Below are 14,175 nucleotides of genomic sequence, written 5' to 3' on the forward strand. Positions count from 1 at the left end.
TGCACCTTCCTAAATTGAAGTCGTGAGAAGGGCGTGTCGTAACTTCGAAGAGCGCGCAATGGCAGAAGAAAGCTGTGATTGGTTATGCGCGCCACGATTCTGGTGTCTGCCTTGCAACACTGCACAAACCTAAACAACAGCGTAAAGGCACGAGACCTTCAGAGATCATAAAATTAACAGAGCATTCCTCTGTCCTCGTAAATGTGTCACGGGCACAACAGACAGTCGTTGAATATCCGGTAACAGGTAAATCAGGAATATTGTGCTGTGTTGCTGTCAACAATAATAGGCAATAGGCTACAAATAACATATGGGCTATTGAACTGGGGTATATTTCTGAGTTTAGACAGTATTATGGTTGCATTGCGCAATTGTAAAATACTGTCGATATAAACACTTAAATATGGGTTCTAGATTAAGTAGACAGAGTAGTCTGGACAATGAGAATTTTACAAAAAGGCGTTGCAAGATTCTTAACAGCACAGGAGAAGGCGACAGAGGTAGAATTCAAGGCGGCGACTTTCTGTTTACAATGATGCCGAAATCAGATACACTGCCGGGGATGCTGAGGCGGTCCAATCACAGCCCCTACGTGAGGCGAGTGGCATGGATCCGAGAGATACAAAAGCTGCTCCGTGATCGCAGGATAGATCAGGCAACCGACGTGCTTAAACTATTGAGGAAGGTAAGGACAAACTATCTACATTGGAATTATTGCGTATGAATCGATCAAAATTGCGCACAGTAGGCCTACATCGCGCAAATGTGCATCGATCTGCTTTCATGGCAAATGCCTGTCATCACGGCACTGCTTGTCGCCATGTGTATTGTCTGTCCCATTCCAACAATTTTGATTAGAATTTTTCGAACAGATATATAAACCTTGCATCATATGCAGCATGGGTAATTTATACTGTCGTGGATAAGTCCCAAAATGTCCGTTTATGCAGGAGCTCCTCTACATTATTGAACCTACATTTGAAGTAGTGTACCCACCCATACAGTGGCCACGGGTGCTCCTACTATTGACCTGTTTTTGAAGGAGGTGTTTGTAAACTATTAGGCCCACTACTCTCACTGTCATCCCTGGCATCTGGTCATTTCCATGGCACCACAGGTGCTGCTGCTATTTCAAATAAACCTTGAACAATATCACAATATGATAGACATAACATATTGCACAGACTTGTCCGAGTGCATGCACTTTTCAGAGTTTCTAATAATACCAGAAACAGGATGCTGGACCAGCTTGTGGGATAGAGTGATTCTGCTATTTATTCTCATAAATAGGGAATTATATGTGCAACAGCAGTGGTGTTAAACATGGGACCACTACTAAGTGTCTGTCTGTAGAATTAAAGCTGATTTCTTTATTAATAAAGTGTTCCTATTTCATTACATTATCTTATGCCATTCCACCCATAATTATGTAATGATAATATAATGTGTTTAGTATTGACATTTGTTGGAAAACCTGCATTCGATTTGGTCAATTTAATTGTGACCTATGTCATGTCGACTGTGTTTTGTCCATAAATGGCTTAAAATAAGGTTTAGTTGCCACTACAATATCTTGCATTGGGTTGAAACGAAGCACAAATGGCAATTCTCAGTTATTATTTGGATGTCTGCACAGCCCAGATCAATACCCCCACCACAGTCCACCTAACTCACGGTACAGTCTCTTCTACTGACAGGTCACCGGATGACTACTCTTCTGCTCCTATTGTCTTATGGGACTGTGGGTGTGAGTGCTTCCTCCCGGTCATCCCACCCCTTTATCCCCTGGTATGGACAGGGCAGGGTCTCACCTCCACTCTCTGCTGTTAATGCACCCATTAGAGCTACACATTCACCCTCTCTCTTCCCCTAATGTCTTCCTCCCTACTGCCAGCCCATTCTCTGTAATGGACCTCGGCTATTACAGCAGGAGAGTGAGTAGACGGATTCCGGACTGCACTCCGGTCAAAGAGTGATGACAGACACAGAAGCCCAGCCTAGGAGTTTTAATGACGAAACAGGTTATACATTTTTATATAGGTCTGTAGCAGTTTGGGCCTAGAGTGTCTCCCCCTTTGAAGAGGGGGATGACCGCGGCAGCTTTCCAATCTTTGGGAATCTCAGACGATACGAAAGAGAGGTTGAACAGGCTAGTAATAGGGGTTGCAACAATTTACACAGATAATTTTATAAAGAGAGGGTCCAGATTGTCTATAACAGCTGATTTGTAGGGGTCCAGATTTTTCAGATTTTTCAGAACATCAGCTATCTGGATTTGGGTGAAGGACAAATGGGGGAGGTTTGGGTGAGTTACTGTGGGGGGGGGGGGGGGGTGCAGGGCTGTTGAACGAGGTAGGGGTAGCCAGGTGGAAAGCATGGCCAGCCGTAGAAAAATGCTTATTGAAATTCTCAATTATAGTGGTTTTAAATTGGTGGTGACAGGGTTTCCTGCTTGTGTATATTGGTTCCTAACTTCCCTGAAAAGTTGCATATCAGGGGGGCTATTCGATGCTAATGCAGAACTGCACAGGATGTTTTTGTGCTGGTCAAGGGCAGTCAGGTCTGGAGAGAACAATGTGCTATATCTGTTCCTGGTTCTACATTTTTTGAAAGGGGCATGCTTATTAAAGATCTTGAGGAAGGCCCATTTAAAGAATAACCAGGCATCCTCTACTGACTGGATCAGGTCAATATCCTTCCAGGATACCCGGGTCAGGTCAATTAGAAAGGCCTGCTCGCTGAAGTGTTTTAGGGAGCGTTTGACAGTGATGAGGGGTGGTCGTTTGACCGCAGACTCATTACGGATGCAGGCAATGAGGCAGTGATCGCTGAGATCTTGGATGAAAACAGCAGAGGTGTATTTGGAGGGCAAGTTGGTTAGGATGATATCTATGAGGGTGCCTGTGTTTACAGATTTGGGGTTGTACCTGGTGGGTTCATTGATCATTTGTGTGAGTTTGAGGGCATCAAGCTTAGATTGTAGGATGGCCAGGGTGTTAAACATGTCCCAGTTTAGGTCACCTAACAGCACGATCTCTGAATATAGATGGGGGGCAATCAATTCACATATGGTGTTTAGGGCACAGCTGGGGGAAGAGGGTGATCTATAGCAATCAGCAACGGTGAGAGACTTGTTTCTGGAAAGGTGGATTTTTAAAAGTAGAAGCTCGAATTGTTTGGGTACAGACCTGGATAGTGAGACAGAACTCTGCAGGCTATCTCTGCAGTAGATTGCAACACTGCCCCCTTTGGCAGTTCTATCTTGTCGGAAAATGTTATAGTTAGGGATGGAAATTTCAGGGTGTTCGGTGGTCTTCCTAAGCCAGGATTCAGACACGGTTAGGACATCCGGGTTGGCAGAGTGTGCTAAAGCAGTGAATAAAACAAACTTAGGGAGGAGCCATCTAATGTTAACATGCATGAAACCAAGGCTTTTCCTGTTACAGAAGTCAATAAATGAGAGCCCCTGGGGAATAGGAGTGGAGCTAGCCACTGCAGGGCCTGGATTAAACTCTACATCACCAGAGGAACAGAGGAGGAGTAGAATAAGGGTACAGCTAAAGGCTATAAGAACTGTTCGTCTAGTACGTTCGGAACAGACAGTAAAAGGAGCAGGTTTCTGGGCGCGATAGAATAGATTCAAGGCATAATTTACAGACAAAGCTATGGTAGGATGTGAATTCAGTGGAGGTAAACCTAGGCATTGAGTGATGATGAGAGAGATATTGTCTCTAGGAACATAATTTTAACCAGGTGATGGTAAAAGAACTGTTGAAGAAAGTTACCCATCCAAATCAATTGAAATTGTATTTGTCGCATTCACATATTTAGCAGGTGTAGCGAAATGCTTGTGTTCCTAGCTCCAAATGTGTGGTAATACCTAACAATACACATAAACGTTTAAAAAAAAGTAAAAGTAAAATAATGGAATTAGGAAATATAGAAATATTAAGACCAGCAATGTTGAAGTCCGAGAATATACAGTGCATTCGGAAAGTATTCAGACCCCTTGACTTTTTCCACATTTTGTTACGTTACAGCCGTATTCTAAAATGGATTAAATTATTTTTTCCCCCCTCAATCTACAAGGAATACCCCACAATGACAAAGCAAAAACAGGTTTTCAGACATTTTAGAAAATGTATAAAAAAGGATAAACTGAAATATCACATTTACATAAGTATTCAGACCCTTTTACTCAGTACTTTTTTGAAGCACCTTTGGCAGCAATTACAGCCTCGTGTCCTCTTGGGAATAACATTACAAGCTTGGCACACCTGTATTTGGGGAGTTTCTCTCATTATTCTCTGCAGATCCTCTCAAGCTCTGTCAGGTTGGATGGGGAGCGTCGCTGCACAGATATTTTCAGTTCTCTCCAGAGATGTTTGATCAGGTTGAAGTCCGGGCTCTGGCTGGGCCACTGAAGGACATTCAGAGACTTGTCACGAAGCCACTTCTGCATTGTCTTGGCTGTGTGCTTCGGGTCATTGTCCTGTTGGAAGGTGAACCTTCGCCCCAGTCTAACGTGCTGAGCGCTCTGGAGCAGGACTCTGTATTTTGCTCCATTCATCTTTCCCTTGATCTTGACTACTCTTCCAGTCCCTACCGCTGAAAAACATCCCCACAGCTTGATGCTGCCACCACCACGCTTCACCATAGGGATGGTGCCAGGTTTCCTACAGATGTGACGCTTGGCATTCAGGCCAAAGAGTTCAATCTTGGTTTCATCAGACCAGAGAATCTTGTTTCTCATGGTCTGAGTCTTTGTGCCTTTTGGCAAACTCCAAGTGGGCTGTCATGTGCTTTTTACTGAGGAGTGGCTTCCGTCTGGCCACTCTACCATAAAGGTCTGAGTGGTGGTGTGCTGCAGAGATGGTTGTCCTTCTGGAAGGTTCTCCCATCTCCACAGAGGAACTCTGGAGCTCTGCCAGAGTGATCATCGGGTTCTTGGTCACCTCCCTGACCAAGACCCTTCTCCCCCAATTGCTCAGTTTGGCCGGGCGGCCAGCTCTAGGAAGAGCCTAGGTGGTTCCAAAATTCTTCCATTTAAGAATGGTGGAGGCTTCTGTGTTCCTGGGGACCTTCAATGATGCAGAAATGTTTTTTTTCTCATTGTCTGTCATGGTTGAAGTGTACCTTTGAAAATTACAGGCCTCTCTCATCTTTTTAAGTGGGAGAACTTGCACAATTGGTGGCTGACTAAATACTTTTTTGCCCCACTGTACATATGGATGATCAATGTTAGAGCGGAACAGGCTAAGACACAGTAGAATAGTATAGAAAACAGGATATACATATGAGACGAGTAATGCAAGATATGTAAACATTATTAAGTGAATGAGATACTGTAGAATAGTATAGAAAGTATATACAGTTGAAGTCTGAAGTTTACATACACCTTAGCCAAATACATTTAAACTCAGTTTTTCACAACTGACATTTAATCCTTGTGAAAATTCCCTTTCTTAGGTCAGTTAGGATCACCACTTTATTTTAAGAATGTAGAATGTCACAATAATAGTAGAGTGATTTATTTCAGCTTTTATTTAATTCACCCAGTGGGTCAGAAATTTACGTACACTCAATTAGTATTTGGTAGCATTGCCTTTAAATTGTTTAACTTGGGTCAAACGTTTCGGGTAGCCTTCCACAAGCTTCCTATAAGTTGGGTGAATTTTGGCCCATTCCTCCTGACAGCTGGTGTAACGGAGTCAGGTTTGTAGGCCTCCTTGCTCGCACACGCTTTTTCAGTTCTGCCCACAAATGTTCCATATGATTGAGGTCAGGGCTTTGTGATGGCCACTCCAATACTTTGACTTTGTTGTCCTTAAGTCGTTTTGCCCCAACTTTGGAAGAATGCTTGGGGTCATTGTCCATTTGGAAGACCCATTTGCGACCAAGCTTTAACTTCCTGACTGATGTCTTGAGATGTTGCTTCAATATATCCACATAATTTTGCTTTCCTCATAATGCCATCTATTTTGTGAAGCGCACCAGTCCCTCCTGCAGCAAAGGACTCCCACAACATGATGCTGCCATCCTTTGCTGTTGTTCTGGGATTGATTTGCACTTTTCGCACCAAAGTATCTCTAGGAGACAGAACGAGTCTCCTTCCTGAGAGTTTTGACGGCTGCGTGGTCCCATGGTGTATATACTTGCGTACTATTGTTTGTACAGATGAACGTGGTACCTTCAGGCGTTTGGAAATTTCTCCCATGGATGAACCAGACTTGTGGAGGTCCACAATTTTTTTCTGAGGTCTTGGATGATTTTGTTGGATTTTCCCATGATGTCAAGCAAAGAGGCACTGAGTTTGAAGGTAGGCCTTGAAATACATCCACAGGTACACCTCCAATTGACTCAAATGATGTCAATTAGCCTATCAGAAGCTCCTAAAACCATGAGATAATTTTCTGGAATTACCAAGCTGTTTAAAGGCACAGTCAACTTAGTGTATGTAAACGTCTAACCCACTGTAATTGTGATACAGTGAATTATAAGTGAAATAATCTGTCTGTAAACAATTGTTGGAAGAATTACTTGTGTAATGCACAAAGTAGATGTCCTAACTGACTTGCCAAAACTATAGTTTGTTAACAAGAAATTTGTGGAGTGGTTGAAAAATTAGTTTTAATGGATCCAACCTACAGTGTATGTAAACTTCCGACATCAACTGTAAATGTGGTCTGTGTACAGAGGGAAACGGGATAAAAGCATTGCCTCGGGAAGTAATGGTGCTGAGGGTGCTGCTATTCTGAGGGTGCTATTAGGATGCTATTATTCTACATTGTAGAATAATAGTGAAGACATTAAAACTATGAAATAACACATATGGAATCATGTAGTAACCAAAAAAGTATTAATCAAATCAAAATATATTTTATATTTAAGATTCTTCAAAGTAGCTACCCATTGCCTTGATGACATTTTGGCACACTCTTGGCATTCTCTTAACCAGCTTAACCTGGAATGCTTTTCCAACAGTCTTGAAGGAGTTCCCACATATGCTGACCACTTGTTGGCTGCTTTTCCTTCACTCTGCGGTCCAAATCATCCCAAACCATCTAAATTGGGTTGAGGTCAGGTGATTGTGGAGGCTAGGTCATCTGATGCAGCACTCCATCACTCTCCTTCTTGGTCAAATAGCCCTTACACAATCTGGAGGTGAGTTGGCTCATTGTCTAGTTGAAATCAAATGAAAGTCCTACTAAGTGCAAACCAGATGGGATGGCGTGTCGCTGCAGAATGCTGTGGTAGCCATGCTGGTTAAGTGTGCCTTGAATTCTAAATAAATCACAGACAGTGTCACCAGCAAAGCACCCTCACACCTCCTCCTCCATGCTTCACTGTGGGAACCACACATGCGGAGATCATCCGTTCACCTACAATGCGTCCACCAAGACATTGTCGGTTGGAACCAAAAATCTCAAATTTGGACTTGGTGTAATGTCCATTGCTCTTGTTTCTTGGCCCAAGCATGTCTCTTCTTCCTATTGGTGTCTTTTAGTAGTAGTTTCTTTGCAGCATTTCAACCATGAAGGCCTGATTCACGCAGTCACCTCTGAACAATTGATGTTGAGATGTGACTGTTACTTGAACTCTGTGAAGCATTTATTTGGGCTGCAATTTCTGAGGCTGGTAACTCTAGTGAACTTATCCTCTGCAGCAGAGGTACTGTAACTCTGGGTCTTCCTTTCCTGTGGCGGTCCTCATGAGAGCCACTTTTATAATATCGCTTGATGGATTTTGCAACTGCACTTGAAGAACCTTTCAAAGTTTTTGAAATGTTCCTCATTGACTGACTTTCTGGTCTTAAAATAATGATGGACTGTAGTTTCTCTTTGCTTATTTGAGATGTTCTTGCTATAATATGGTCTTGATGTTTTACCACATAGGGCTATGTTCTGTATACCCCCCTACCTTGTCACAACACAACTGATTGGCTCAACTGAATTAAGGAAAGAAATTCCACAAATTAACTTAACAAGGCACACCGTTTAATTGAAATGCATTCCAGGTGACTACCTCATGAATCTGGTTGAGAGAATGACAAGAGTGTGCAGAGCTGTCATCAAGGCAAAGGGTGGCAACTTTGAAGAATCTCAGAAGCACTGGGGCTTTACTAGTGCTGTATTAGCGGATCGATTTATCCTACTGAATTTACTGTTAGTTCTATTTTCATACACATAACAGTCCCCCCAAAAATGCTAACCTCCCCTGTTATTGTAATGGTGAGAGGTTAGCATGTGTTAGGGGTATGATATTTGTGCGTCTAACTTTCTCACTCAACATTATTCACGATTCATTCAAAATTATCCGTGATCATGGTAGCATCCACATTAATGTAGAAGTGTTTAGGAACTTATTTACATTAAGAGGGACTCCATTAATTTTGATTGGGCACAAAATAATCTGAAACACAACCAAAACAAACAGCAAATGCATCCCAAAAATGTGTTGAGTCAGATGCTTGGTGTAGTCATTGCGTGCTTTGAATATGGGACCAAATAACTTACTTTTTACTTCTTTAATACACGTATAAGTGAATTTGTCCCAAAATCTGCACTCTGACCTCATAGTCGTTGTATAATTTCAAATCCAAAGTGCTGGAGTACAGAGAAAAAACAATACGAAATGTGTCACTGTCCAAAGGCTTTTGGAGCTCACTGTAAGTTCAGCAGTATAAATGTGCTTAACAAATCGCATAATAAGTTGCATTCCTTGTTCAATCATTTTTGAATGACTACCCCACCTTTGTACCCCACACATACAAGTATCTGTAAAGTACCTCAATTGAGTACTACAATTTCAAGCACAGATTCAACCACAAAGACCAGGGAGGTTTTTCAATGCCTCTCAAAGGGCGCCTATTGGTAGATGTGTAACAATAAAAAATGCGGATGCTGAATATCCCTTTGAGCATGGTGAAGTTATTAATTAGGCTTTGGATGGTGTATCAATACATCCAGTCACTACAAAGATACGGGCGTCCTTCTTAACATTTCCCAGAGAAGAAGGAAATTGCTCAGGGATTTCACCATTGTGATAACAGTTACAGAGTGTAATGGTTGTGATACGAGAACTGAAGATGGATCAACAACCGTGTAGTTACTCCACAATACTAATGCAAATGACAGAGTGAAAGAAAGGAAGCCTGTACAGAAACAAATATTACAAAACATGCATCCTGTTTGCAATAAGGCAGTTACGTATTACTGCAAAAAAAAAGGAAAATAAATGAACTTTTTGTCCTGAATACAAAGTGTTGTGTGGGGCAAATCCAATACAACACATTACTGAGTACCACTCTCCATATTTTCAAGCATTGTGGTGGATGCATCATGTTATGGGTATTCTTATCATCGGGAAGGACTAGCGAGTGTTTTAGGATACAAAGAAACGGAGTAAAGCAATAAGCACAGGAAAAATCCTAGAGAAAAACCTGGTTCAGTCTGCTTTCCACCAGACACTGGGAGATGAATTCTCCTTTCAGCAGGACAATAACCTAAAACACAAGGCCAAATGCTCCTGAGTGGCCTAGTTACAGTTGTAACTGAACTCGACTTGAAAATCTATGGCAAGACTTGAAAATGGCTGTCTAGCAATAATCAACAATCAACTTGACAGAGCTTGAAGAATAAAACATTTTATAATGGGGAGATATTTTACAATCCAGGTGTGCAAAGCTGTTAGAGACTTACCCAAAACGATTCACAGCTGTAATCACCGCCAAAGGGTTTCTACAAAGCATTGACTCAGGTGTGTGCAGGGTTGTTATGGGGTCCATACCGCGGTGACGAGTCGTGAGGCAGTCAAATTCCACGTGACCGTTTAGCCATGGTAATTAGGCTTCTCCAAGCTCTCAAGCAATGCAATTGGTTGAGAAAACAAAGTGATGGTCTCTATTAAAAAGAGGAGGATCCAATCAGCTTTCTATAGGCTAGGCCTACTATATTTATTTCTCAACTTTCCTAATATTAAGCACATTGCTTCTCTTTATAACAGGAGTATAGCCTACCTGGCTGGCATGAAAATGAACTACGGGATAAGTGTCCTCCATTTGCTATTTAAGTGCATAGAAGACATGTATTTTTTTCCACTGCCCCTGTTTTGAGACAGGTGCATGATAATGGTCCATTCTAAATCAAAGCAAATATCACACATTATTTAGTATATGTAAAGACAAGATTAAATCAATAATACTGTGATGGGTCACAGTATTAGCCTATCACTTGTTGATTCTATATTATCACATGTGAATGATGCCCAGTTTAAGGCAAGAAACACCACATGCTTTGTTTTGCGAAAAAAAAAAATTCAAATCAAATTCACACAACTCATGTAGCCTAGCCCATAGGTCTATATGTTTTGATTAGGTTTGTATCACAACTACAGTGGCCAAATAACTTCTTAAAATAAAGCACATTAATCCACTTTACAACGGGTGTAGAGCCTAACTGGCATAGATATGCAGAGCAGAGTGTCAAGATAATTATAATTATTATAGGCATGAATTCTTTTAGGGGGCATTAAGGACACACAAAGGGGATGCAGCCGGGAAATTAGAGGCATTATCAAGTGCTTGTCAAATTGTGAATGAGGGACTGATGAAATGTGTACAGCCTACGCAAAAATCAAAGCAGAGCTCATGCCTTTCATGCAACTTTTTTCAAATCATCATTAGAGTTTCATTACGCAGCCTTAGAATGTATTAAATATCAAAACATATCACCCAACATTTTTATCACAACTAAAGTTACATAAATAACTAAATTAAGCATATAGGAGTACCTGTTACTTTGTTAACCGTTCAACACAGAATAGCATGTGTGCACTTTCTCAAATTGTTTGGAGAAAATATCCTTTTTATTTTTATTGTTTATTGTTCAATTGTATTCTTCATACTATAAAATAATATAGAATACTGTCATGGAGTTCTAAGCAAATCTTGTCTTCTAAATGAATTAGTGGCATGGCATATTCAGATCAGGGCCTAACATAAGGACATAACTCAGAGTAAGCTTTTCTGTTCTTCTGAAATAGACTACATTTTCTTCATATCATGCTTCTTTAGACCTGTCTAAATTAAATAATTCATTTAGTGTGATGGTGTAGGCTATTTTACATGGATTTGACTTTTTAAATGTAGATGTTCCAAAGGTTTGGAAACCAGGAGATGCTAAGTGTGTTTATGTTAATTAATGGTCAGTTACCGTGACTAGTGCAGACAGAGAAGGCCGCCTCGCTTCGTGTTCTTAGGAAACGATGCAGTATTTAGTTTTTTATGTATTATTTCTTACACTGTTACCCCAGGAAATCTTGAGTCTTATTACATACAGCTTGGAGGAATATAAGAGCAACTTGTATATAAGAGCAACTTACCAACATAATGACCAGGAATACGACTTTCCCGAAGCGGATCCTCTGTTTGGTCCACCACCCAGGACAATGGATCGGATCCCAGCAGGTGACCCAAAATAATGGCACCGCAGAAGGGGCAGACAGAGCGGTCTTCTGGTCAGGCTCCGTAGACGGGCACATCGCCCACCGCTCCTGAGTATACTACTAGCCAATGTCCAGTCTCTTGAGAACATGGTAGACGAAATCCGAGCAAGGGTTGCCTTCCAGAGAGACATCAGAGATTGTAACATTCTCTGTTTCACAGAAACATGGCTCACTCAGGATACGTTATCAGAGTCGGTACAGCCACCTGGTTCGTTCACGCATTGCGCCGACAGAAACAAACATCTCTCTGGTAAGAAGAAGGGCGGGGGTATATGGCTTATGATTAACGAGACGTGGTGTGATTATAACAACATACAGGAACTCAAGTTCTTTTGTTCACCTGACCAAGAATTCTTACAATCATCTGCCGACCGCATTATCTACCAAGAGAATTCTCTTCGATTATAATCACAGTCGTGTACATCCCCCCCAAGCAGACACCTCGGCGGCCCTGAAAGAACTTCATTGTACTCTATGTGAACTGGAAACCACATATACTGAGGCTGCATTTATTGTAGCTGGGGATTTTAACAAGGCTAATCTGAAAACAAGGCTCCCTAAATTTTATCAGCATATCGAATGCGTGACCCAGGCTGGAAAAACTCTGGATCATTGTTACTCTCACTTCCGCGATGCATACAAAGCCCTCCCTCGCCCTCCTTTTGGCAAATCTGACCATGACTCCATTTTGTTGCTCCCAGCCTATAAACAGAAACTAAAACAGGAAATGCACGTGCTCAGGTCTGTTCAACGCTGATCCGACCAATCTGATTCCACGCTTCAAGATTGCTTTGATCACGTGGACTGGGATATGTTCCGGATAGCGTCGAACAACAACATTGATGTGTACGCTGATTCGGTGAGCGAATTTATTAGCAAGTGCAAGATGTTGTACCGACGGCGACAATTAAAACCTTCCCCAACCAGAAACCGTGGATTGATGGCAGCATTCGCGCAAAACTGAAAGCGCGAACCACTGCTTTAATCAGGGCAAGGCGACCGGATGACCGAATACAAACAGTGTGACCGAATACAAACAGTGTATTCCCTCCGCAAGGCAATCAAACAAGCTAAGCATCAGTATAGAGACAAAGTAGAGTCGCAATTCAACGGCTCAGACACGAGAGGTATGTGGCAAGGTCTACAGTCAATCATGAGAAAGAAAACCAGCCCCGTCGCAGACCCCGATGTCTTGCTACCAGACAAACTAAACAACTTCTTTGCTCGCTGTGAAGACAATACAGTGCCACGATCACGGCCCGCTACCAAAACTTGCGGGCTCTCCTTCACCGCAGCCAACGTGAGTAAAATATTTAAACATGTTAGCCCTCGCAAGGCTGTGTTAACCCCCAGACGGCATCCCTAGCCGCGTCCTCAGAGCATGCGCAGACCAGCTGGCTGGTATTTTTACGAACATATTCAATCAATCCCGAGACTGCCTTCATGGAGGAGGTGAGGGCCCTCGGAGTGTGGTGTCAGGAAAATAACCTCACACTCAACGTCAACAAAACTAAGGAGATGATCGTGGACTTCAGGAAACAGCAGAGGGAGCACCCCCCCTATCCACATTGACGGGACAGTAGTGGAGAAGGTGGAAAGTTTTAAGTTCCTCGGTATAAATTGAAATGTTCCACCCACACAGACATCGTGGTGAATAATGCGCAACACTGCCTCTTCAACCCCAGGAGGCTGAAGAAATGTGGCTTGTCACCAAAAACACTCACAAACTTTTACAGGTGCACAATCAAGAGCATCCTGACGGGCTGTATCACCACCTTTTACGGCAACTGCTCTGCCCACAACCGTAAGAGCTCTCCAGATGGTAGTGAGGTCTGCACAACACATCACCGGGGGCAAACTACCTGCCCTCCAGGACACCTACACCAACCGATGTCACAGGAAGGCCATAAAGATCATCAAGGACAACAACCACCCGAGCCACTGACTGTTCTCCCCGCTATCATCCAGAAGGCGAGGTCAGTACAGGTGCATCAAAGCTGGGACCGAGAGACTGAAAAGAAGCTTCTATCTCAAGGCCATCAGACTGTTAAACAGCCATCACGAACATTGAGTGGCAGCTGGCCAACATACTGACTCAAATCTCTAGCCACTTTAATAATTAAACATTGAATGTAATAAATGTATCACCAGTCACTTTAAACAATGCCACTTTGCTGTGCTCTATACCATCTACTGCATCTTGCCTATGCCGTTCGGCCATTGCTCATATATATATTTATATGTGCATATTCTTATTCATTCCTTTACACTTGTGTGTAAAAGGTAGTTGTTGTGAAATTGTTAGATTACTTGTTAGATATTACTGCATGATCGGAACTAGAAGCACGAGCATTTCGCTACACTCGCATTAACATTGGCAAACCATGTGTATGTGACCAATAAAATTTGATTTGAAATTTGATTTGACTTGGGTTATTTGCTTGACAATCTCAGGCTGAAATATTTCATGACCGCCATAGCCCTAGGTGTGTGAATACTTATGTAAATTAAATATTTCAGTTTCAATCAATGTGCAAAAATGTCTATACTGAACAAAAATATAAACAAAACATGTAAAGTGCTGAAATAAAAGATCCCAGAAATATTCCACGTGCACAAAAGCTAATTCTTCTCAAATTTTAGGTGCAAATTTGTTTACATCCCTGTTAG

At 42.1% G+C, this 14,175-nt stretch overlaps 2 protein-coding genes across 5 annotated transcripts in view; one reads left to right on the forward strand and one right to left on the reverse strand.

Annotated features, from left to right (window-relative positions):
- The window catches only part of LOC116374833 (glutathione hydrolase 1 proenzyme), a 28,380-nt gene that overhangs the window by 12,125 nt on the left and 2,080 nt on the right, over positions 1-14,175 (reverse strand). Inside the window, exon 1 of one of the 2 annotated variants that reach the window (XM_031830179.1) lies at positions 9,702-9,902. The exons of the other annotated variant lie outside the window; for it this stretch is intronic. Within the exon in view, the coding sequence (XP_031686039.1) occupies positions 9,702-9,787 (86 nt within the window). The 5' untranslated portion in view covers positions 9,788-9,902. Of the gene's footprint in view, positions 1-9,701; positions 9,903-14,175 lie in introns of those variants that run through there. 2 annotated transcript variants of the gene reach the window in all.
- Positions 1-14,175, forward strand: part of LOC116374835 (anaphase-promoting complex subunit 5-like) — a 22,679-nt gene continuing 8,504 nt past the window's right edge. The window contains exons 1-2 of one of the 3 annotated variants that reach the window (XM_031830183.1): positions 1-246; positions 549-685. The gene's annotated coding sequence lies outside the window, so the exon portion shown is untranslated. Of the gene's footprint in view, positions 686-14,175 lie in introns of all 3 variants that reach the window. The other 2 variants (XM_031830182.1, XM_031830184.1) reach the window with 2 other exon arrangements.

Source organism: Oncorhynchus kisutch, linkage group LG8 (genome assembly GCF_002021735.2).
Source record: "Oncorhynchus kisutch isolate 150728-3 linkage group LG8, Okis_V2, whole genome shotgun sequence".
Classification (NCBI taxonomy): Eukaryota; Metazoa; Chordata; class Actinopteri; order Salmoniformes; family Salmonidae; genus Oncorhynchus; species Oncorhynchus kisutch.